General features: G+C 48.2%; 3 protein-coding genes across 9 annotated transcripts in view; 2 read left to right on the forward strand and 1 right to left on the reverse strand.

Annotated features, from left to right (window-relative positions):
- LOC131216639 (rab11 family-interacting protein 4B) overlaps window positions 1-19522 on the forward strand; it is a 34547-nt gene extending 15025 nt beyond the window's left edge. For 3 of the 7 annotated variants that reach the window (XM_058211183.1, XM_058211182.1, XM_058211184.1), the window contains exons 2-7: window positions 13554-14377; window positions 14665-14799; window positions 16146-16432; window positions 16520-16814; window positions 17167-17205; window positions 18064-19522. In XM_058211183.1, the coding sequence (XP_058067166.1) occupies window positions 13712-14377; window positions 14665-14799; window positions 16146-16432; window positions 16520-16814; window positions 17167-17205; window positions 18064-18183 (1542 nt within the window). In that variant the 5' untranslated portion in view covers window positions 13554-13711 and the 3' untranslated portion in view covers window positions 18184-19522. The remainder of the gene's footprint in view (window positions 1-13553; window positions 14378-14664; window positions 14800-16145; window positions 16433-16519; window positions 16815-17166; window positions 17206-18063) is intronic. The other 4 variants (XM_058211186.1, XM_058211187.1, XM_058211185.1 and 1 more) reach the window with 3 other exon arrangements.
- A 267-nt stretch (window positions 19523-19789) lies between these two features.
- LOC131215173 (trypsin-1-like) lies at window positions 19790-20921 on the forward strand. Its single transcript, XM_058209558.1, has 4 exons — window positions 19790-19811; window positions 19900-20330; window positions 20397-20564; window positions 20640-20921. The coding sequence occupies exons 1-4, from the start codon at window positions 19790-19792 to the stop codon at window positions 20919-20921; spliced, it is 903 nt and encodes a 300-aa protein (XP_058065541.1).
- Window positions 20922-21070: 149 nt separating this feature from the next.
- LOC131215174 (fas-binding factor 1 homolog) lies at window positions 21071-24206 on the reverse strand. The gene is made up of 2 exons (XM_058209559.1): window positions 22158-24206; window positions 21071-22084 (listed from the first exon to the last, which is right to left on the reverse strand). Exons 1-2 carry the CDS (start codon window positions 24204-24206, stop codon window positions 21071-21073), a joined length of 3063 nt encoding a protein of 1020 aa, XP_058065542.1.
- Window positions 24207-24480: the final 274 nt, after the last annotated feature.

Consider the following 24480-nt stretch of genomic DNA (forward strand, 5'->3'; position numbering starts at 1 on the left):
CCCTTCGAGCAGCACGCACACGTCTCAATTGGCCTCACTTCCATTAATTGAGCTCAATTAGCAGTCGCGCTGTGTTGCTGCTGAGCCACAGCCACCAGCGAAGCTCTACCGAGGCGGTTCTGGTCCTGGGCCACCGCTTCGAGGGGGTCTATATCGTGACTTTCATCTCTTATACGTTGGCTGCTTTTTCTGCCTCAAGATTTCAAGTTCATTGCTCCTCCTTTTGTGTTGCACGACGCGAACCACAAAAACACTGCTGCTCCTATGTCAAGGTTCGTGCCTTAAGACAGTAACGAACGCTCCGTTTTTTCCGACCGAACCCTGCGAAAGGAAATCTATCATTACGCGGCCCCAACAATTGGGCCCTTTTTTATATGATTCCCTGACGCGGCGTGAGCAGCCTTGAGTGTGAAGTGTGTAGTCAGGATGCGAAACGGCGGGCGGTGGGTCCATTGTGAGTCGCTTCGGCCAAATCGAGCATAAAGGAAGCGGATCGCGTAGCTGGCCAATTGTTGTGCTTGCGGTTTGCGTAACTTGCGTCCGTTCCGTTGTGGAATTGAAATTCAAATCTCGGCACTGTGTGGACTCGATCGGACGGCGGCGGACTTCCTGTCGGCGGCCGTTGATTGATTTGCGCATTTTCCAAGCCGGCACCTCGTGGGGGTTACGGCGCGAGTAGGGCGCGTGTGATGCACCTATAACCCTCCCCAGGGGTTTGATTGTTGGGCTGACCGAATAAACGATCGATCGATCGATCGATCGTGCTGCGCTTCACTGGCGCTGTCCGCCTGACACGAATCGCTCATGCGCGCATTGCCACTAATTGAGGTGTAAAATGGAAAATCGTTCCTACAAAATTAAACTATATTTCCGCGGTGTTGTTGTGGTCGTTGGCCGAAAAGCGCATTCCATCCCCGCCCGAAAACTCGGGGAGAGAGATTTTGGGCCGCTGACGATGGGCGAGTGAGGACGAGTGAGGAGACGAGTGGTGCCTTTGGAGTGGAAAGTTGGGAAATCGGTGTCGATTCAGGTCAGATCACACCCGAAACGGTACTCGGGGGGTTTCATTAGATTCGCTAATGGCGGCGCGCACTGTGTTTTAATTACCAAGGTCATCCTGCTGCCATCCTAGGTGTTTAGAGTCAATCTTTTTAATGGTAAGCAAATTTGTTTTAACGCGCCCCGAAAGGCGTTTTTAATCCCACGAAAGGTTTACCCAAGCTTAGTCCGCTTGTGCGCCATTCCGGGCGCCATTTGCGATAGCAGCTGCCGGCAGATGGGATAATGTTGCATCTGAAAAAAGGTGTTGGGCAAACGATAATTCGAATTCGGTGGGGCTTTGATTGTGTGCCAAATAATGTTATGAAAATTTATATAATTTTATGCTATGGGCGGCAGAAACAATTTGAAGCCGAGTGACTAGCGTAAGTCCCGCTTTCTTTGTGACCTCTGCGTGTGCAGAATTTTAACAATTCTTCCAGGATTTTCTAGACCATTATTTGTTTTGGGCTTTGAAGCTGTCAGTGTGCTGTCCGGAGCCGTGCAGGGAAAAGAACAGATGAGAAATGCTTTCCTGTGTGAGGATTTTTTTTTTAATTTTAGAAGAACGGACCGGGCCGTGAGGTTAAGCAATTTATAAGGGCTTGCAGCATATTTTGGCTGTTATTTTTAAAGGTATTTTGGGTTTAAAACAATGCTTTATACTCTGACAGAGTCCTACAAAGTAATCCTTTTTTCTTGTTTAATCAACATCCAGAACAAAAAAGGCAAAGGGACTTAGTTCGTGGAATTTATACCATTTCTTTTCCGGGTACAGTTTTCCGGCCCTTCGGATCGCGATCGCTTTTTATCCGCCCTGAGCTCGATGTCAGACTTGCCCTGCTCTCTCGTCAAATTTTGACATTTTTCAGCAACAACGATTAAGAGACAATTGGGGTGTGGCCCTATTAGCCGTCAGCTGGACCAACTTGCATGTTACCGCGATCGGTGTTACGTGCTGGGCCACGTTGCGGAAATCTTACCCAGCGAATGGTGTAACCCAAGCGCCTCAGCAGACGGCATTCACAAAACCCGCAAGGGATCAGTTTTGATCACCTGAACCCTTACACTTCGGTGAAACAGAGAGAGAGAGAGAGAGAGACACCGCGTCACTCGCCAGTCAGTGTGATAGATCACGCCGAAAGGGGGAATCTGGGATTGTGTAACTTTTTAACTTTTTAAGAAACTTTTCCTCGGAAAAGTTTGTCTCTCAACCGGGAGCCTTTTAATCGAGGCATTAGGTTAGTGTAACAGATGACACAGCGGGTGAGCCACGGGCACGGAAGTGTCACGCCTGTGGCGCCGAAGCCGGCCACGACGACGCTCTCCAGAGTTAGATAATGTCAGCAGCAGAAACAAACACACCTTCTTGAGAGGGGCCCTTCGCCTGGTTGTGGCCAATGCAAAACTCCCCCCGGAGCGTGTGTTTTCGTCAGTCTTGTAAATGGTCCAGTAATTGTCCGCGCGGGGAGCAGCGGCGTAGCATAATGCTGAGAAAGTCGACCGACTGATGAATTGTCCATGAATGTCATCTCTCGTTTGTTTTGTTGTCGGCCGCTTGTCTTGGCCCCCCGACACTTGGTTGCTCCTTTCTTCCCAGGCGCGTTATGATATGGTTACGCGATGGGGCCAATTATTTATGCAAACAATTAAACATTCTTAGATTTAGGACTCATGGTAAACAGAATTCTGGTGCCCGTCTCCGTCTGTACGCATTTCTTCGCTTCTGCAGCGACTGGAGCGGCCCAGTTGTTGCGTCGAAGATTGACAAACGTGTGGAGTTTTAATGAAATAATTACCACCAATTTCCTTGGAAGGTTAGGCCTGACCAATCATTAGGCTCCCCTCGGTGGGGGGTCATGCTGCACCACGCCACGAAAAACCGTTGACAAACAGTGGCGAAAATCGCATTCCTCATTCATTCCTCGCGGTGGCGGCCTCGGCTACGACCATCTGCTGTGCGCCGTGTCGTGGCATCAGGCGGAAGGTCTATTTGTGTTTCTGTTTCGTGGCTGTGTGCCGGTCACGAAGAGGGCAACCTCGCGTGTTGGGTGGTTTCACAATCTCGTGTCACCGTCGTGTTTCTGAGCGCCCGCGCCGTGCCTGATTTGTGTATTGCTGGGGACGAGATGGCCGAGGGTGATGGTTTTATTTCGACCGACACGCTATTTATGTGCCGATGCTGCGTTTGATGCTGCGTGAATTGTGCGGACCGAACGAATCATTAATTCCATGTCCGCGAGCAGTGCGATGCTCTCTTGCATAAACCGTCCGCCGAACCTCTCATCGTCCCAAAAGGATCAGCAAAGGAAGAGTTATATGAATACCCCCCTCATCACGGCCTTCTATTAAACGGAAATGCGACGCATTCTACGTCGCTTCCGTCTATCGGTGGTAAGCCGATACGTCCGATGTGAAGCGGATTGCAACAGCCCAGAAAAACGCGTCGAACGGATGTTTTTAGTTGATGGTCGCGATCGCTTCATTTTAAAAAGCACTCTGCAAACAACAGCCAGCCGGGGCCCCGGTACATGACGGCGACGGATGGGCGGTCCCCCGTTGTGTGTTTAATGTTGGCACAAGTGTTGCAACAACGCGATTTATTATGTGTTTATCAGCTGGAAGCGTGATAAGTTGTTCGACGTTGCGCAGCCCCTGACGATGATGATGATGATGCGTGAGAAACGCACCACGCGCTTACTTCCTTTGAAGCAGGTTCCGTTTCGTTTTTTGTTCACTTCGCTGTTCCGTCGCTGGGTTCCGGAAGAAAATTATGTTGTTCAATTGATTTAGTCATCCAATGAGGGCGAATTCACAAGGAAAAAAGTACCGCTCTCTAGGAGGTGACTAGCACGCAAAAAAATGCGGCCTAATCATGTAATGGTCACTTGGATTAGTATATTTATAGTTTGGGTTAAGAAATTAATTTTAGTCAATCAACAATCAGTCAAAAACTTCCAAGGCACCTTTCTATACTCCTCAAGAATCATTGTTGCTAATATGGTTTTGATTATCCTGGATTATCCTATTACAAATGGTCATTTATCTTCCTGACCTTTTCCTGCAATAATAATTTTTCTTCCATCAAGTTTTGATAAGCTTTTGACTCGTGTTGACACTTTTGACGCGTGACGGATTGAATCGTGTAGGGAAGTTATCTAACTTGTCAGCTACGTGGATATATGCATATCTATAGATGGTAATGCCTTTGATGAATACTTCTTAGTGTTGATTAACCCTCGTTTATATGAGAAAAGGCAACTCCCCATAACTGTAGTTTACTCTTACGACAATTACAATTTATCAGTACAAAGAGAACCTGTGCCCAGAATATTGGAGGTTTCAAAGTATGGCGATTATCGGAAAACTTTTTTTTCTTTAAATTGTCTTACATAAGTCCGGGACGTTTTTAAAACAAGGCCAGTATCATGTGGTCTACGTAGGATACGATATGAACAGAAGGGACTTCTTTTCCTTCTGATTGAAGTTTTGTTGGTGGATAGTAGAGAATGCGTGATTGAGATGAGGTCACTACGTGGCGTCACGTAAGCCGAAGGTACTGATACGTTTATCAGTGCCTTTTGGTGTTGATTTATTCCGCCCACCAGCTTCAATGCGATAAACACGTTTCATTTTCATAAAACTTTGATAATTTTTCCGATTACTGTCTCGAGGTCGTCAAATATTTTTGCACTATTTGCTAATTTTGCTGCTAATTGTTATAATTTGAACTTATGTTTATGATCATTTGAAGTTCATCACCGTTTAGTTTAAATAAATTTTTCAAGGTTAAGACGTGGAAAAACCAAATTTCAAGTATCAAACATCAAACATAGTTTGTTTCATGTCGTTCAAATTTAACTCTTACATTAGATAAACATAAAATTCATCATCTTAAAAGAACGATATACAGTTTGGGCAGAATCGACGAAGTTTTGACATTGAACTCCCTCAGCAATGAAGTAGAACTTAAAGAACAAATTGTTGTGGAAATTGAAACATTGTACAAATAATGTCTACAAACACCCAAGAGGCTCTACCAAAACAGTAAGCGCCAGGAAATTATTTAAAATGAATAGCAATGAGAAAGTGTGCTCTTTTGCTCTTTTTGGTTGGTGACACCACTGTCCATTGCCATAGCTCCTTAGCGCTTATGCGCAAGGATTTGTACCTCAACCGAATGGAATGGATGAAAGCGCAGCGGCTGTGGCATGTTTAAGTGTTTTTCCCCGGAACAAAGATGTTCCTACGAGACACGGTCTCCTCTCGGCGCTGTGTTTCGTAACCGGTTCAAGGCGAGCGACAAGAAAAGCTCTTCCACTACACGTTCTCGAGTGGTCTCGATTTACATTTCACTTCAAACGCAGCACAGTCAGCCCCCTTCGAACTTTTCGAGTGCGATCAGCAACAGCCAAGATATTGCGCAGATCGTGTGCCGCCGCCAGCCGGGGCAGGAAGGCGGGCGGGGTTCACCCACGATTTCCGGCTCCGGCTCCCGAGCAAAGACCAGTTCTCTTCGCCCATTGCTGGGCGGCCCAGCTGCACCCCAGTCTCTAACGCCTCTAGCCAAAGACCTTGCCTTACAGACTGTTTATTTTATGTATTTCCATCCTCCATCGAGGGGCCGATTTTGCTTTCGTTCCTCGCTCTCGGACCATATCGCTGCACTCTCGGGGCTCGTGCCAGGAACGCCTCGGCCTCGTGTTACTCGATTTGCATAATAAACTTTGCGTAAGCACGGAGTGCGCAGCATTCGAGCTTGAAGGCGACACTTCTGCCACATGGCGAATAATCAGTGAGACGCTTCCGCCGGGATAATATGTTGGTGGCTAATGTTGTGAACGTTGGCGAGCAGGCGACAATATTCCGGCCCCCTAGTCGGTGGCCTGCGCATTGTTGTTCCTGGGGTTGGAGTTTCTCTCGATCGAATTTCTCCAGTCCTGGCCTGGCGTGAATAGTCAGTTAATTACAAGCGTGTGGGCTCGTCTGCAGTGATAATCGCCGAATTAATTACATACAATCATTAGCTGTGTTCCTGACAACCACCTCACCGTCGCGATCCTGGGTCACGCCGGGCGAAACTAGTGTCCCTCTCTCTCTCTCTCTCTCTCTGTCTAAACGCCATCACTCGCCATCGTTTTGTGTAGCGTAGCCCGTGGATCGCCTCTCAGCAGCTTCATGAAGCCCCGCCGCGTGTGGTCATTGCACCTTTCGATTGGGATGTCTCCGGCCTAAATTGGCATGGGAAAAAGTGATGGGGAGCAAGTGAAAGAGAAATCGAACCTGGCCCCAGCTATGCAACGGGGGAGATATGTATACTGTGTCTGCGGGACACACGATCACGAACGTAACAGCTCAGCATAACTGTGTTGGATCGAGAGCACTGCACTCAGACGTCAATCACTTGGGTGGGAGGCAGAAGTGTCTTATCGGCTAGTCGATCGCCACTAGGCAGCTAGTAACTAGTATTGCCGTCTGCCATCCGTCCGTCCGGTTGCGACTACGGTTCCCGCAGCTGGCAACTAGCTGCGCGGCTACTGGACGGCAAACTTTTTTTGTCACCAGATCGGCACATGGGCTGAAAAGTACCGGGCCTAAAGGAGAAAATGTTGAACAAAAAATTATATTGAACGAAAATGTTTTGTCGAACGATTTCACTTTTACCTCAAAATAGGCTTCAGTTTCAGCGATAACCGCTTCATTCTGACGAAATTGGTTACTCATTGTTTGAGCATTTGTTGAGTATCTCATTGATGAGCATTGTTTGGAGGTCTGCGAACATCCAATAGTTGCTGAAAGCCAAATCTGGCGAATAAGGTGAATGTGGCAGCAAGTCGAAACTCGGTCAATTGATTCGATTAACTTGCGAAACGATTCGTTGGTCTTCGCTATATATTATTGAATGTTAATGGTATTGCCTTTCTCAAGATATTCGATGAATATTATACCACGCACATCTTAAAATAATGAGAACTTAAACTTTTCAATCGATTGTAATGCTTTCGGGGGTTTTGGACGAGGGTCAACAGTTGCTCTTCACTCGGATGATGATCGTTTGGATTTCAGAGAGAAGTGATGGATCCATGTTTCATCCATTGTCACATATCGACGCAAAAACTCCTGTTTGTTACGTTTAAACATGGCCAAACGATGCTCAAAATCATCATCACGTTCTTGTGTTTGGACAACGGTGAGAACGGCGGTCTCCACTTTGAACAGAACTTTCTCATAGTCAAATGGTTATGCAGTACAAAGTCACGTTCTTTTAATATCTTTACAATGAGCTAATCAGCCGATTCGCGCACTTTTCGATGATTCAACTCGTTTTGTGGATTTTTTTATGTTTGTGGGGATTTTTTCATGTTTACGATTTTACTGTTGTTTCTGATAAAGCGAAATGCTTATAACATTTTTCAAGCCATTGCTTCGTTTGAAATGTATTTTTACTCATTACGAAGCGCTGTAAAATTAAAACGAAAAAATTGTTGTTAATCAATTCTTTCGAAAATAACAAAACTAGTGCCACTCTTAGCACAATAACGCACGAACTTATTATTTCCTTTGAAGGTTAGTAATAACTGAAAAAGCAATGAATGCAATAAGACTAGCGCCATCTATGGTGTTAGGTCCGAGGCTTTTCAGCCCATTCAGCCCATTTTAATCACACTGCAAAATCTTGTCACTGGCCCTACGTTGAACTCGTTTTAAAGTCGCTACTGCGCGATTGATGACTTGTTCGCCACGGATCCATGTAGTGCCAGAGTGATCGAGCAACGTTTTCCGCCCCTTTTCCGCGGAAAAGTAAATAAAACGATCGAGGAAAATCATGCTCCTCCAACTTAGCTTTTGCCGCAGGAGGGATGTTGCTCTGGTCAGCCAGCGCTCAAAAGAATGCCGCCAAGTGAATGCCACCGTTAGGTGTCACGTCGGAAACCGTACCGACGAAACACTGGTCCCCGTCCCGGATTGACGGACAAAGGCTTTCTCTCGATCTCCTCGGCTTCGGCCCCGTGTCCAGTGCTCCAATCCGTTTGAATTCGGTTTCGGACTGTGGAAGCAGCCATTGATTTTCTGGTCTGCGACGATGCGGCCCGCAGCCTCGCGGAAGGGATCTCGATGACAGCCACGTGTACCAGGGTTCCCCCGGGCCGCAAGTGTTTGGGATCATTGTAGATCAGAGCGGCGCTTTGGGGCGGAGATTATGCAATGGACATTCATACCTGGCCCGGGCACCAGGCACTCTTCGGTTCAGGCTCGTTACCAGTCCACGAACGGAGAGTGGGGTTAAACCTCCGGGGCCCGCACGGCTGGCTGCTGGCCATTGACAGACAGGAACATAGCACACCGCGCAAGGAGGAGCGCGCAATCAAAGGAAGATTTATTATTCATGAAAAGCCATTCGAATTTTCCGGTCCGGGCGCACGCCACTTGCAGCGCCGCGAGGTGAAATGCATGGCGGTGGTGGGCCGACAACAACCGTACGTACCGTATGCAAGTCGGCGAGGCCTTCCCGAAACGGCGTCCGTTTCACATAATGATGGTTTGTTTAACGGAAATTGAACCAACTGTACTTGGCTGAGTACGCCACCATGACCGTTCGGTCCCCGATGGGCATTGGGCTGTTCCAAATTGCGCCTGCCACCTAATTTTAGATCCAATCCGCCCTATGTTGTTTGGTGGATGAGTTATGTTACGAGTGAAAGTGGGGCCGAAGTTTTGCCCCACCGAGAGTTGGGTAATCCCACTTGTGTCCAACGATGTCTCGATTATTCTTAATTTAATCGACAAAAAATCGTCGAATCTGTTTCTTCGAGGCGCACTGCACTGGTCATCCTAAAACTTGTTAACCAACCAGTCTGCGGGTCGGGCGCTCAATCTATTTTCGGATTTGTTTACCATTTCCTACAGAGGCCCCCCTTAATCGAAGATCCAGCCACTACTATCGCCAATCATGATCATGTAAACATTGGAGCGACTTTTCTTTTGCTGGCGTCCGATTTCGGATCGCATTTTTCGATCCAGACAACTCACGATTTCTTGATATGACCCCCAGCGCACGTCGTTTGTTAAGTGTGACGGCGAAACACTTTCACCCACAGGGCGGCTGGGTCGTGTGCAGTGTTTAGGCATCGCCATTTGGTCTGTAGAATAACGAGCCATCGAGCAACATTCACATTACCTTTTAGGAGGCATTAGCAACGATAATGCAAATTCGTGCATAACGTCAACGGGGAATGTATGATTTGTTTCTCATAATCGACACGGGCTTTATATAAAAATGATCGTTCCGAATTGCCAAAACAGTTGTATAACTCTGGAGGCGTGATCAGAGGCAATGAAGAAAGCAAAAACATCAGGCGCAGGTTGAAGAAGAAAAAAACCCGCTAAATTAATGCAAACCCAACCCGACATTCGGCTCACAATAAAACGGAAGAAATGGATCAATTAATAGAGGAAGGTTTATGCTTTTTTTATGAACTCATTTCGAAAGCATATCCAATGAAGGGAAGTGGCCGGTGTTTTCGATTAGCTTTTTAGACGCGTCGCCGGTGCGGATCATTTGTTTTTATTGATTTAGATCGCTCTCCCTTTTCGTTTACTGCACTCGTTTTGGGAGAAATGAACATAATTTGGATGGAAAACTCGTCAAACTGCGTCGATTGTCATATCGCTGATTGGATTCAGCTTTTTATGGGGCTTTGGTTCGCTTTGTTACGAAATAATTTATCACACCAACAGCTGTGAGTTTTTCAGCAATGTTTCCGGCTTTCGTCGGACATGATGTATTTTCGAAGGGGCATTTTTAGTAAAAAGCCTATTGATTAACTCATTCATGAGAATGTGAAACATCAGGTTGATGAAAAGGAATCCATTTTTTTCTCGGTAGACTTGGTAGTGATTGATATCGAAATTCAGTACATTTTACAGTTTTTCTTTGATAAAAGCAAAAATGCAAGCCAATGGCAGTTGAAATTGTGTAACAACTGCAAACGCGCTATTTTGGTTTCGTCGATTCCCTTCAGCCGTTTGTGATGTAAAAGATACACCTCGTAGGCCCGTCATCGAAAATGTCGATACATTTAAAGAGATAGGAAGAAGCTAAAATAGTTCAAAAAGAAGCTCGATGTTTGGGTGCTACATAAATTAGTACTCAAAAAGCATGATGGAATCAATTTTCATCTTCGATGACTTCGCTAAACGAAATAAAATCGACCATTTTTGCACTGCGCATTTGGTGGAACTTGAAAGGAGTCGTTTATTATGAGTTACTTCCGTGTGACCAAAACCTAAATCAGATCTCTAGTGTCAATAACTGCACCGTTTGAAGTTAGCGATTGACTGGAAACGGCCAACAGAAGAGCTGTTATATTCCATTGAGAGAACATAAGACCACGCTCGTCTGCAGTGACTCGCCAGAAACTCTGGGAGTTTGCCATCATATAGTCCGGACCTGACACCAAACGATCACCACCTTTTACTCACATTGCCTGAAAACTTCCTGAGTGATAAGAAATTGGGATCTGGAGAAGTGAAGATCGATTACTAGAGTTTTTCGCCAACAAGGACCAAGACTTCCATGAGAGAGGCATTATATTAGTAGTTACGAAATACATATTGACAGGGATTCTGCCTAAACGCCTAAACGCGCATCGAAAAAGATCGATCGCCACGCAGAGAGAGAACCGGACAAAGATCGGCCTATCGATCTGTCTATGCTGCATGCTCCTAACGTACTTTGCAGCTGTGCGCCCGAAGGGATTGTTATCCAATTGTAACTGCCTCACCGGCTGGCCGGCTGTGGCGCCTGGTTATGGGTCCGCCTTCCTATGGTCGTCTAGCCACGGACAAGTGTTAAATTGATTTTCCATTCAAGACAACGGCGGCGCGCTCTGCGTTAGCGTCTTATGCTGCTACCTCTGAAGTGTACCGTCCGACGGAGCTTCGGTTGGGATTACGGTAACATTCGTTTTGTCTGTGAGCGGAACGAACGCTTCACGCGCGGTTGGGGCAGGAATTGTGATTGGCAGCAGGAAAAACTCTCTTCCATTGCCAACCACCGGGTAACCATGGTCCGCGGTCCACATCTTATCATGATGGCCAAAACGGTGCCCGAAACGAATGGAACGGAAAGTATGCTTCGCCCCAGAGTGTGCGATCGAGACTGTTGCCGCCAAAGTTGCCAAACACCTACTACCTTTTTGGGGCCGATCACAACGCGGGGCCCGCGATGGCGCACGACACGAAGCCCAACTGCGCAGCTGTGTCCCTCGACAAAGTTCCAAGAATGGAAAATTGTAACTCCCCGCCGGAGAGTGAAGTAAGTGCGCGCAGGTGAATGGTTGATGATCGTTGCTGAAAGGTACTAATTTTCACACTGCGACGACGATTGTTGCGAGAGGTGTAGAATGCAATTATTTCACAAAACGTTGCACTCGCGCAAATGACGGGACCGGCTGGTGTGTTGGTGTGTGTTGTGAATTTTCGTGATCAAAGTTGGTGAGATCGATCGATCGATGGTTACAGCAAGAAATGCACTGCGCTGCAATCCCTTATTCACAGTTGGAACAGTTGTTACTTTTTAACCGTTGATTTGACTGTTGACGTGCACGTTGGACTTGTGCTATCCATTCGTTTACATCCTTCTCGTCGAGGTATTGCAATCGAATTTTAAGACCTCGTGTGAAGACGCCCAACCAGACAAAAGCCAGGGCAAAGTCGAAGATAAATTTGTGTCGCCGCTATAAAGCGAAAGTGCTACACATAAAAGAAGGAAAATCAGAGTTCGGTGGTGAGACGTGAAAATCCTTGTCGGGTTGTTTTGATTTGCCTCGTAAATGACCAATTCAACCGCCTTTGCTCGTCGACAGCTTTCTCAACTTTCGGTGGTTTTTCTCTGGGGGCAGTTTTTTTGGGCGTTTTAGTAGCTCACTCACCGCGGCCATTAACACTAACCCCGCCGGAGTTGGTACTCTCTCAGCTGGCCCCTCCGGGATGACCGAGTTGTGGGAGCGTTTGGTTAATTAATTTTTCGTTTTTACTTTTCAAACGCTAGTGTCCGGCCTGGGCCGGGCCGGAGTGCAAGGCCACTCGCCCTCTCAGTAGTGCTGGACCTTGGCCAAAGTCATCGGCGGATTTTCCGTGCTGCACGCGATTCCGTTTTTGCACCGCCCGGTTCACCAAAAAAAAAAAATTGTTACTTTCAACAAATAATTTTAATTAGTGGTGGCCCCGACGGTTCGTGACTGACCGCGATGTTGCGTTTTTTTTCACTCCTCGAAGCCGCGTAAAACGATGTTTTCGTTTCGAACGAAAGAACGAAATCGAAAGCTCGGCCGATGGGCTGGTTTTTCGCGTCGACACGTGAAAGTGACGATCGTGTCGTTTGCATGACTGCCGAGATGAGCCTTTCGGAACCGTTTTACCGTCTAAGAGGCGGTCCCGCTGGCAAGTTCATATGTTCATTAAAAGTAGTTGGCCGATTAACGGTAGATATGTTTTGGAAGCAGCATGCAGGCAGCTTCCCCGAAGATAATGATCGGTGTGGCCTAGTCGCGTGAAGCAACATCTGTCTTCCGCCGGCCAACTGGAATCATTTCACGATGGCGCCAGGCGAAGAAAAATTATAACTTTATCTGGAACACATCCGCCCAGTGTGTAATAACTGACCAATCGTGGACCCCACGGGGGCCACACATAAATATGGATGGACCTCTTCTTTCTGCCATTGAAAATCTCTGCCCAAAATATGCGCTTGGAAAACGGTTTGATGCGATGGGCTTAGGCTCTGCAGTGTTTGGTGTGCCATTCGGTGCCACTCTCTCCACATTTGGGCTGCCGGGTGTCAAATGCGAGTGTTGATTTATCAACCAAAAGCTCGGTGTTGCTGGCGATAAAACCAACGGAGCTTTTTTGGCAGAGAAACTACCGAACCAGAAACCCGAACCGCCATAAACAGTTTCCGAGCGAGTTCCACTCCGTTTCTTGTATTATTTTAATTTCATTATCTTTCGGCTGCTGTCTCATGTTTCCAATGCCGCGAATTGCATCGGAGTAGAAAAAAATTGGCATCAATTAGCGGAAATGTTTGCTGCTGGCTCGAGCCGCACACACTCCAGGGTGCGCTCGGGACGAGAAGGCATTACATAATGGCAGTGTGGGCATTGTGTTTTTGAAACATAATGATAGGCGCATAATTTTATGAAATACAGAGACCAAGTCATATTAAAGGCTACGCACTCCTCACGTAATAGGACGTTATTCTCGCCGCCACATCATCGCGCAAATCGGAATGTAATTCTTTAATTTATTCGAACAAACATTACACATCTTACCGCATCCGTTTGGCCGGTGAAATTGGGGGGCCCACCGCATTTCGGTGGGTCTCGGTTACGATATCATAACTCCTTTCGGGCTCCAGCTAGGGTCGAAACGCTCACAAAACCAAACGGGCGCATCTCGCGGGCGCTCGTCGATTGCTGAACGTGCAAATCGCTAACCTCCTGTGCCTTACTTAGAAATTCCCAACTGTGTAGAAAGTGTCGTTAGAAAAGAAACTATAGTGAACCGGGTAACTAGTGACGATTCGACTGTGGTGCCACCCACCAGGTCCAGTAATTTCGGGAGGCATTCCTTCCCCCGGGGTAAATAATGACCGGTCGCTGCCGTCGGCCCAATGAATTGGCAGCGACTTAGTGATAAACTTTCACCGCTCAAAATGATGACCACCACCAAGAAGGTCGACTACCTGTCGACCACTCCGACCTCGGCCACGACCCCATCGTCCACCAGCCAGCCGGACAGTCTCGATCTGGACTACGACATGTGGCAGGGCCAGTTCGAGTTCGTCGGCGGACCGGCCCCGCAGCCGGGCGGGGTCCCGGCCATGATCGGGAAACAGTCACGCACCTCTAGTCTGGAAGATTTGCGCCTAAACGGGTACATCCCGCCCGATCAGCCGGTGCTGATCGACGAGGAAACGTTCCTCAGTCTGCACCCGCACGACTTCCCGTCGTCCGGGCCGCAGTCGGGCTTTTTCCTGGACGAAATGGGCGGCGAAGGGCAGCCGCCATCGCAGCTCAACAACAACCACAGCAGCACTACGACTGCGCAGAGCAACATACTCAACATCAAGCTGCTCAACAACAAGACGAACAACCTCATCAGCTCGGTCATTATCGAGGAAAAGAACGCCAAAAACAATCTGATCAACAGCAACCTGAAGCTGATCAACGACAACCCGGAGCTGGGCAACAAGTACATCCTGAAGGCCAGCCACAACGGGAGCAGCAAAATGAACGATCTAATCAAAACAGACCTATGTGATAATCTAAACGAACAAGTAAGTGAAACGCGTTGCCGCGACGCAGTTTCGGGGTCCAAAAGTCCTTCGCTGACCACTACTGGGCCGAGTGTTTTTCGGGCCTCATTTGGTGGTTGGTGCGTAGCAAAACGTTTTTTTTGGGCACACATCTATTTTGGACGTTCGGGTTTAGAAGACACAGTTCATCGACATCTTGCCCGCAAATGATTCATCACTTGACTGTCGCGCCCTGCTCTTAAATTGTAGATTGTAGAGTAGACTAGTAGAGTGTTAGTAACACGTCAATTCCTTCTGCTCAATTGCAGCTCGAAATACTACAACGGCAAGTCACCAATCTGGCGGACACGCAGAGCAATGTCGACGATCGTACGAGTAGAACCAAAACGGAATATGCTGTCCTGCAGGCCCGCTACCACATGCTGGAGGAGCAGCTGAGAGAGGTAAGGGTTGGGTTGGTACGGAGCGAAAATTATGTCGTCGTTAGTCGCCCCAAAAATAGTTAACCACTCGCTATCCTTGAGGTAGGACTGTCGTCATCGGACCAACAATGTTCGTTTCCAAATTAACGTACTATATTTCCTACCGCGACGTGAAGATGGCAGCACTACAAAATGAAAGCTAGTTAATTTGGTTGTGAATTTGTTTTGAAAATTAAGTTACTTGAAGATAGCGCGGGTGAGTAAGGCGTATGGCCAAGCAGTTCAACGTGATCACAACGTGCGAACAGCTTTCTCATGTCTTTAAATATGAGAAACAAACCGTTTTTTTTACATGATCATAGCCCCTGCTATCTTCCACACTTAATTCGGTGTCCAGTTGCAGTTTTCGAACGTCCCCGTTAAAATTTAGCTACCTCATATTTCACAGTAGCATATGATGGCACAGAGTCACCATACACAGAATCCAACTCCGTTTAGTTAATTTTAGTCAAACAAAATTAACATCAACTCACTCAAACGATTGTTACACAAAAACTGCTCGTCCAACTTTGTTGAGTAACTGCCAGAAGATTGACAACCAAAGTCACTAGCTTTCATTTACTAGTGGTGTCGGAACTATATTAGCCCATCTACGTAATCAACACGCTTGCCTGCATTCGTGGCCAACGTTTTGCTTTGGAACAAATTATAAACTATGGCTCCAAACCACCGAAGAGTGTTCCATAAAATCGTGTTTAGAGATTTAGAGATGGCTCAAGTTTGTCTTTCGGAGGGGATTTCAAGTTTCTTCATTTTGGCAGATCAATCCATTTGGAAAACCTTTATCGGGAGGTCTGCGTTGATTGAATCTTCGAAACGCAATTTAAAACAATTTTTACCCCAGATGTTGAGTAAATTGTTTAACATAATTTAGTGTTGATCGATGTGCAAATGTTCGATTCTATCACGTAACTCCCCGTGATCGTATGAGTGCCGCGACGGCAATGTAATTACCCTAGCGAACGTAGCACGAATATCAAATATCTGTTTGCTGTAATCGTCCAGCGCAAAGTTCATTGACTTTACCGCACAACAAGCGTTTTACATTAAAAAAATCCTCTACACCCTTCGGTGATTGTGAGGAGCGATTATTTAAATATTATGATCCGAGCACGCACCTCGCTTATGGCGGGAATAATTTCATTGTCAGCCGACCGACCATCGGCACGACCATTTTTGTCGTATGAATAATCACAGACCGGGACCGGAAACGGATGGCCCCCTGTTCTGTGCCACCCGTCCCAGGGAAGAGTGGGTCCCTCCCCGGTACGAACGAATGGCTAAACGGTTTGTTTATTTTGTCACAGACTGAACTGCGGGCCGAAGAACGGCTAACGCAGGAGCAGAAGCGCCACCGGGAGCTGCTGGCGCGTGTCGAGCGGGAGGCCAAGCTGCAGAATGAGAACTGCCAGATCCGGATACGAACGATGGAGGTGGAGGTCACCAGCTTGCGGGACGAGATCCAGCGATTGCGCTCCCAAAGCGACAAACAGGCGGGCGATCTGCACGCCACGGAGGAGAAGCTGGAGAAAACGCGCGACTCCCTGATGACGGCGCAGCAGGACCTGGCCGAAGCGAAGGCGGAAGAGAAGAAGTGAGTACGCAGGACACTCTGTCACCCCCTTTTAACACGTACTCACCATTTTTGTTTGGTTATTTTTCCGGTCCGGCGGCACTACAGACACCGAGCGGATAAGCAAGCGGCCGAAGAGCTGATGGTCGAGCTGGGCAAGGAGTGTGAACGTTTGCGGACGGAGCGAGGCCCAGCCCTGCCCACGACGTCACCCGAATCGCTGCGGCTCGAAGAGCTGCACCAGGAGATGGACGAGCTGCGCCAGAAGAACAAAAGTCTCGAAGAGTCCAACGAGGAGCTGCAGGCCATGATGCTGACGCGCAGTATCGAGGAGGGGCGCAATCTGCTCAACGGCCCCAGCAACAGTTTGGCCCAGGAGCTGGAAGCGATGAGCCAGAATCAGGTACGAGGCGGCGGCGGCGGAACCACCCGGCGGCTGCTTTTCAGCATTCAGGGCTCTCAGGGCTTCCGGTGAATTTCGTTATCGTTTCTCTCACGACCGACCCCCCCATCCCCGATACAAGGCTCTCTCTAACGAGTCCATATCACCCGCGTTATCGGGCAGTTTTATGTTCACCACGACGCGCCGCTACCTTGTCGCGCATCCCACGCGATGATCGATGTTTTCGGTGGGCGGCCGTGTGCGGGTTGTGTGTGGTGATTAGTTTTACCATTTGTTTGACTTCCGTTGTGTTACACGCTTCTCTGTATCTTCTACTTCTTCTTCTTCTTATTTCGCTCCTTTCCATCCACAGGATTCCGTTGATTCGTCCACTTTAGCGTCATTAACACAGGTTAGTTTGACGATCACACGCCGCCACTCGACACACGACGCTCGCGTCCTTTTTCCGCACACTTCTAACCTTCTTTTCTCTACACTTTGGTTTCTCTGGTGCGTGCGAGTTTGGTGGCTAAGTGGTGGATGTAACACTTCTATTTTGCGGTTTGTGCGCTTTCCTGGTTGAAACTAATCTTTTTCGTGAAGTTGCTAACCAACAATCTGCGCCCTGCGCCGTTCGTAGCTCTTTCTGTTTGGGTTTAACAATGCCACTTTCTTCTATGCAACCGTTTTGAACTGCTCCTTAATCTTTCGATTGAGTTCTGTGTGCCTGAACCTTTTCGATCCGACTATCCGTGTTGGGCGTGTTAATGAACACACTTTGAACGTGTATTTGTAAATAATTAATTTTACAACTCTTTCTCCGACATGCTTCGAAACATTTTCGAATTGTGTACGGTTTTAGTGCTCCTATTTTGCTGCCTTCTTTCTTCCTCATTGCCTTGCTAATAAAACATACAACACACGGGCTTTACACGAGTGTTTGTTGAATAATTAAATTCTTTCGTCTTCTAACGTGTTGTTTTTCCAAAAGTTTCGCAACCATTTCTGCTTTCGATATCTTTCGAATTTATGATCTCGTTTTGGCGTGTTTTGACCTTTCCTTCCCTTTAATCAAGCCGGTTGGCAAGCCGCGATCTTGATCGGCTGGTACTTTCATCGGTGTGTTGTGATTCCAATATTACCGGCCTTTTAACAAATTAAATTTCTTCATTTTAATGCATCTCGCAAGTGCTGTAAAATTTGCTTCCCAGCCAAAAACACGACGCATTGTTGTTGACCACGTTTTCTCGTACTCTCCAATTCCCAACAGCTGCAGGTGGCGTTCCAGGAAAAGGAGGACGAAAACCGACGACTCAAGCACTACATCGACACCATGCTGCTGAATGTGGTCGAGAACTATCCCCAGCTGCTGGAAGTGAAAGCGGTGTGAACCGTCGGCGGCGGCCAGAGAGCCGTTTCAACCGAAGCGTTTAGTAACTTTTTTAGACTCTACGATTCGCGTTACTCATACTCCTAGGGCGCTCACTCGCAGGTGTTTAAGGTCCTGGCGCTCGCTCCCCGGTGTGTAATACTATAGGGCAGGACAGAGCGACAGTCGGAAGCGCGATATAACATTGCCGCCAGCCGGGGGAGCCCAGCGGCCATGATGTGTAACGTACGTAATGTGGACGAACAGTAAGCAATATTCGTAAATTTATATTTTACATAATAATAATTTAAGTACTCGTGGCGTCGTGTAAACAAAGGAAGGATGTGAAGGAGTTTTTCGTAAAGAAACGTGTAGGGTACCGTTGCGAACCAGGCACTCAGAGGTGCGCGTGCGCGCGGTTAACGATTTGGAACTGCAAAAACCAACAACGATCGCCTTTCACAAAACAAACCTGAACCACCATACGGGCGCGCATACTAGAAGCACTTACTTGAACCGTGATAACCCCAACAGATAGCCTTCTACTATTACATTTTTGACCTTAAAATGTTTGTTTTGTTTTAACTTAACGTCGACGCGCTCGGTTGTTACACAGGTTGCAGAGGGATTAGAAAACAGGGAAATGGAACAGGTCGAAATAGAACGGTGCTGTTTGTGTTTGGCCGTGTATTGAAGGCCAGCACCTGGAAACCTTTAGCCAAGAAAATGCTTTTACGGAGTGAGATGCTATGTTATGGTCTAACAGTCGATTGACGAGATCCTAAGTTAACTCCAGAGAGCTCCATACACTTCACAGCGCTTCGCTTCTGGTCTGGCCTCTTGTTTGGAAAGGCGTCATGTAAAACTCTACTATAAATTAAGACCTAGTAAATTTTAGAGCAAACCCACTAGCTAAAAAGAGGTATAAACTCGTTTCAAAGAAGAATATTTCTTGTTGATTATGAATAGAGCAGGTTTTTGATAAAAATTCTTTTGAACCACAATGAAAATCGAAGAAAAGATGTTCGTGAGCAACAACTTGATCACCAATTTCGCGTTCCGTCGTTGCAAAAACCTTCACATTGTTTGGAAGTTTGTATTTACAATGGTTTGCCCGCCAGAGTTTTTTTTAGCAGACTCGAATTGTGCGAAAAAGAACTCTATTCCTCGTGTAACGGATGGACAGTGAAGAAGCAAATCAATGTGTTACGAGTAGCGGGCGACTGTTTCCCCTCAATGCCGTTGGTGCAACACGATGCGGGAACGGGATCATACCATTTTAAACGCATGGATGCCAAAATAGCGTTCTACTAAAAAAAACCCCAACTGTATTACAAACGTAGAAATGGAAAATAAAAACTCTACTTACAACATAACAGTGCGCCGTTCGACCACCGAATCCGAACTCGAACCCGGAGAGACGCCGCCCAAAATCGTTGCTGGAATACATCATCGAGTCACGATAAAAGGACGGACGTCGATTGTTGCTGGCTGATAAGTGGATACCTGCCCTAAGCACATGGCGATCACTCACGGATTCCCTCCACACACCTAATCGCAACGCCAACAACTCATTCATCATACGTTCGATTTCCGTCGACAAATCAATGCAACTGCAAGGCCCCCGATGGCCACCACCTCGGGTGTGGGTTAGTTTTAAACATTCCGCCACCGTGATGAGACTCCACGCCTGGGGTACGTTCGTCTTGTGCGTGAACTGTGTGCTGCTCTCTGCAGTGGAATCGCGAATGGCCGAAGGGACGGACGTAGAGAAGGCCAGCGATGTTCCGTACCAGGCGTCAATTCGATTGCTGGAGAACGATCGCCACCTGGCGAGCGGTGCCATCCTGAACGTTCGCTTCGTCGTCACGCAGGCATCGTTTATCTGGAAGCTTCGTGGCCAGTACCCCGAGCAAACGCTTCAGGCCCTGGTGCGGATACGATTCGGACAGGTGAATCTCCAATCAGGTGGCAACGATCAGTTTCAGGCGATCCAATCGTACGTCCTGCATCCGGAATTTAACTTCACGGAAGCAAACCACGATCTGGCAGTGCTGAAGACGCTCGGTTTGATAGAGTTCAACGAGGCCGTTCAACCGATTTCCCTCCTTCCGGGACCGATACCGGACAACGTTGCCGTCCGTTACACCGACTGGGGCTCGGATAAGGTTGCGTCGATCGCGTGCAACGGTCAAGGACAAAAACTGCTTACTTTATTGTTTATGTCACGGCAGGACTTTGCGACACCGGACGACTACAAACCGAAGCTTCAACAGATGGACGCCATCGCGCTGTCGAACGCGCAGTGCCGGGATTTGCTGGGAACGCTGAGTAATCTCGGCAGTATTCTGTATGATTCCCGCGTTTGCATCTACAGCAACGAGACGGCGAGCGTGTGCATGGTAGGTGCACCTCAAGTGCTCAAGTGATTTCTCATTCTAAACTTCCGTTTTCTTTGCCTTGACGCAATCCCCCAGGGTAACGCTGGCGGACCGTTGGTGATGTTTCAAAACGGCCAACCACGGCTTGTCGCGGTGATGAACTTCGCCTACGGTGCATGCGATCCGGCGTATCCGGCGGGATTTGAGCGGTTGTGGAACCACAATCGGTGGCTAGTAGAAACGGCAACGATCGATTACAAGTATGCGAACTTTGGCAAAATGTGCACAATAGTGCGCAATGTGGCCGCACAAATGCTCGCGAATAAACAGAGAGCCGTACGCGAGAGAAAGGCGGCCAGAGACTTTCTCCGAAAGTAACCAAATCGGGTTTGAACACCGATGAGGTTTCCTTTTTATTCACTCAGGTAATGTCTCTCACAACATTACAATATTTTGTACTACAATTTTTACCTATCATAAAACGAGCTAAAATTTGGCTAAACTGTGGACGTTTCGTTTTTGCTTCCTTACTTTCTATCACCGCCTTGGTTCTCGTTCAAATGCGAAAAAAAGTTTTCTAATTTTAGCTGCGTTTCGGAATCCGACTCCCGCGCGTGCCCGTGATCATTCAGGACGATCGCATCTAAGCCACCCGCTGCTACATCGAGCTGTTCCAGCCGGGTTCGTTCGAAGAACAGTTTCATGTGGCGATCGACGTCGTTGTCGAAAAGCTGATCGAGTTTCAACTCGGTCGTGTCCAGCCGCTGCTGCATTTCGGCAAAGCTAGCCTCCAACTTTAGATCATCCGCCACGGAGTCCGTGTTGGTGGTGAGCAGATCACCGATTTCCTGCGACTTTTCTCCGATCTTACACAGACTGCAGCGGTTCTGCTGTAGCTTGCGTCGGATGGCCTGCAACTCGAGGCGCTCTTTGCTGAACTCGATCTTGTCCTTCGCCAGGCGATCTTCTCGCTCCGATACTTCCCGGAACTGACGTTGCACCAGTTGCATCTTGAGCTGCGCGTTCTGCTCCGCTTTGCGCACCCCTTGATAAACGTTTTCGGCGTTCCGTTCCCGCAGTCGGGCTCGTTCGATCGCGGATTCCAGCTCAGCGCTTGTTTCGCGCAGTTGACTTTCACGCGAGAGCAGCTCACGGCGTTTGGCCTCGAACTGACGCTGCAGTTGCAGGTAACGTTCTTTCTCCTTGTCCGCTTGGTGCGTTGCCTCTTCGGCCACCTTTACGGCAGCCTCGACTTCCGCCCGCGAGCTTAAGCCTGAGCCACCACCAGGGTGCACTTTGGAGTGGAGCTGAGCCATCGTTTCGAATTTGGCCTTCTCCTCGAGCAGCGCCTGTCGTTCTTGGTTCAGCTTGTCCTTGAACCGGGCGCTCTCATCCAGTTGCGCCTGTTTTAGCTCCCCGATTCGGGCTTCTTCGTGCTGGTGGCGTTCCCTGAAAAATTGCTTTTCCTTTTCGAAGCTCGACCGTTCCGCTTCCAGTTTCACGCACTTTTGCCGATACTCCCAGCGTTCCTCGGACGAGACCTGTGGGTGAATCGGTACGAAAAAAATGCAATAAACCGCACAAGGTGAGCACCACCCTTACTCTGGATCCTACCTTCGTCATTTCGGTAACTTTACTTTCGAGTGCTTCGACCAGATTCAGTAGACGGTCCTTTTCTTCGCTGGCGGCGGCCCGTGTCCGCTCCAGGAGCCGTTGTTGGTCCTCGAGTTGCTTCTCGCGGGCCTTCAGCTGGAGATCTTTCTCTTTTTGGCAAAACTCGATCTGATCGTGGAGCGTGTCGCGGAGCTGCTGCAAATCACCGGACGCGTTCTCCAGGTAACTCGAGGCATTTTTTAGCGTCTGCAGATAGGATTGATTCTCGTGTACCGCCGAGAATTCGAGCATCTTCGATTCACGGATCGAACCGATCACATCCCGGTGGTCCTGGCGAAGCTGCTCCAGATTATCTTCGTACGCTTGCTTCAGTTTTTCGACCGCGCTCCGGTGGTTTTCCTCCATTTCCCTCATTTTGCCGGCATTATCTTGTGCCAGTTTGCATTTTTCTTCTTCGATGGCATCTATTTTGCGTTGATAAAACTCCTCCAACTTTCTGTTGTCGTCCTTCAGCCTGGTTTCCATTATTTTGAGGCTTTCCTCCAGAAAGCCGATCTGTTTCTTGTAGCTTGCCTCCAGTAGCGACAACTCTTGGCCGTGATTCGTCGTCAGGTTTGACACCAAATCCTCGAGCCGTAGTTTTTCCATTTCGAGTCGTTTCACCTCCGACTGCAACTCGATCTTCGTGATAAGATCCTCCGGTTGCGGTTCGTGTCTTAAGCCTTCTGAGGCTGGGTATGGCTGGCTGCCTTCAAGATGGGAGCTGAGTGCCGTCGGTGGTGGTTGATTCATAATTAACTGGATGTTTGCGCTGATTCGTTCCTGCTGCCTGGTCAGCACCTCTTCTAGTGCGGTGTGACGCTGCATTTGCTTCTGCAGCAGTTCATTGAACTGTGCTTCCTGTCGTTGCAAAATGGAGCGCTGCTTCTGCTGCATATCGAGAAGAGCCTTCTCCTGGGTCTTCATCTGGCTGGCCACGGATATTTGAAAGTCTTGCTGCTGCATTGTGACCAGCGCGCTCTCGGTCTCGGCGTCCACAAGCTGCAATGTGTTTGAAATCAGCAACGGATCCGACATAGTGGGTTGGACTGGCATTTTGCCTTCCGATTTTGGCGGTTCGGGATCGTGTCGAACCGGCACTGGTAATTCAGCGGGCTTTTGAATCGGCACAGGGACCACAGGCACCGGAGGTACAACCGGTTTAGCGACAGGCGTCGGAAGAGGATCTGCTTCGTTCGAAACACTGTCCTCGTTGAGACCCAGCCAGTCGGCTCCTCCTTTCTTCGGTTGTTTAGACTCACGGCGGACGGCTTTGTCATCCGTCGCAAACAGTCCCAACGGATCGTTGAGCGCCGACACGGACGACTTTCGCCGACCACTACGCCGTGGCAGGACGGCTGATCCACCACCAGTTGGCGCGTACCCACCCAAAATTGTGTTCTCCGGTGGCAGGTTATCGGACGTTTCCGTCGACTGACGGGAAACGTTTTTAGCCGCAGCCGTTGCTTCCTCTTTGGCTACCGGAAGGCTCGGCCTAGGTTTGGCCAGTGTGCTTTTCGAAGGGACCTCTTTCGTCGATGGCCCCATCGGAACACCGAGGATATCATCCAGGATGCTTGACTTTGCCCTCGGCTTCTTGGGGTCGAAGCCAAGATCCGACAGCAGATCGCTGTCATCGAATGAGATTTCCTTTTTCTGCGGTGTGCTAGGCTTAAGTCCGGAAGTAGCGTTTTCGGTCTTTTTGACCGGTGTCACTGGTTTTTTTCCTTGCACAGAGGTCAAGCTCGACGGTTGGTGAATTGTTGAGGTGGTGCTCGGCGGTTTCGAATAGTCCAGCGACGCGGGTTGACTTTTGTTTGCAGCCGTCGATGGTTGCTCCACTTTCAAGGCGCTCTTCGATGCCTCGGACGGTTTTATTCCAAACAAATCTTCCATCTTGCCCGGTTTGCTGCTTTGTGCCGGTTTTTTTGCCTTTTCATCGCCAAACAGACTGTCGTTGCTGCCATCACTGAGCAATCCTTCCAGAGGGTCGTCCAAATCAAAATTCATCACTCATTTAACACTGTCCCATAGAAGATTTAGTATTGTTTGCTGTAGGAAAATCGGAGATTGTTTGTTTCCAACATGTGATAATGAACTGAAAATGGTTTCCGGTTTCCTAGGCAACGGAAACGCAACCATCCAAACGGTGCCACTGCAGGCAGACCCATCTATGGTCAGGAATTGCAAACATTTTCACACTGAGCCCTGAGAAATAAACAAGAAATAAAATAATGCAAATAAATGCAGCATAAAAAGCGGCTCTAAGTTTTTGGAAAAGTAT

This window comes from Anopheles bellator, chromosome 1 (genome assembly GCF_943735745.2).
Source record: "Anopheles bellator chromosome 1, idAnoBellAS_SP24_06.2, whole genome shotgun sequence".
Taxonomy (NCBI): Eukaryota; Metazoa; Arthropoda; class Insecta; order Diptera; family Culicidae; genus Anopheles; species Anopheles bellator.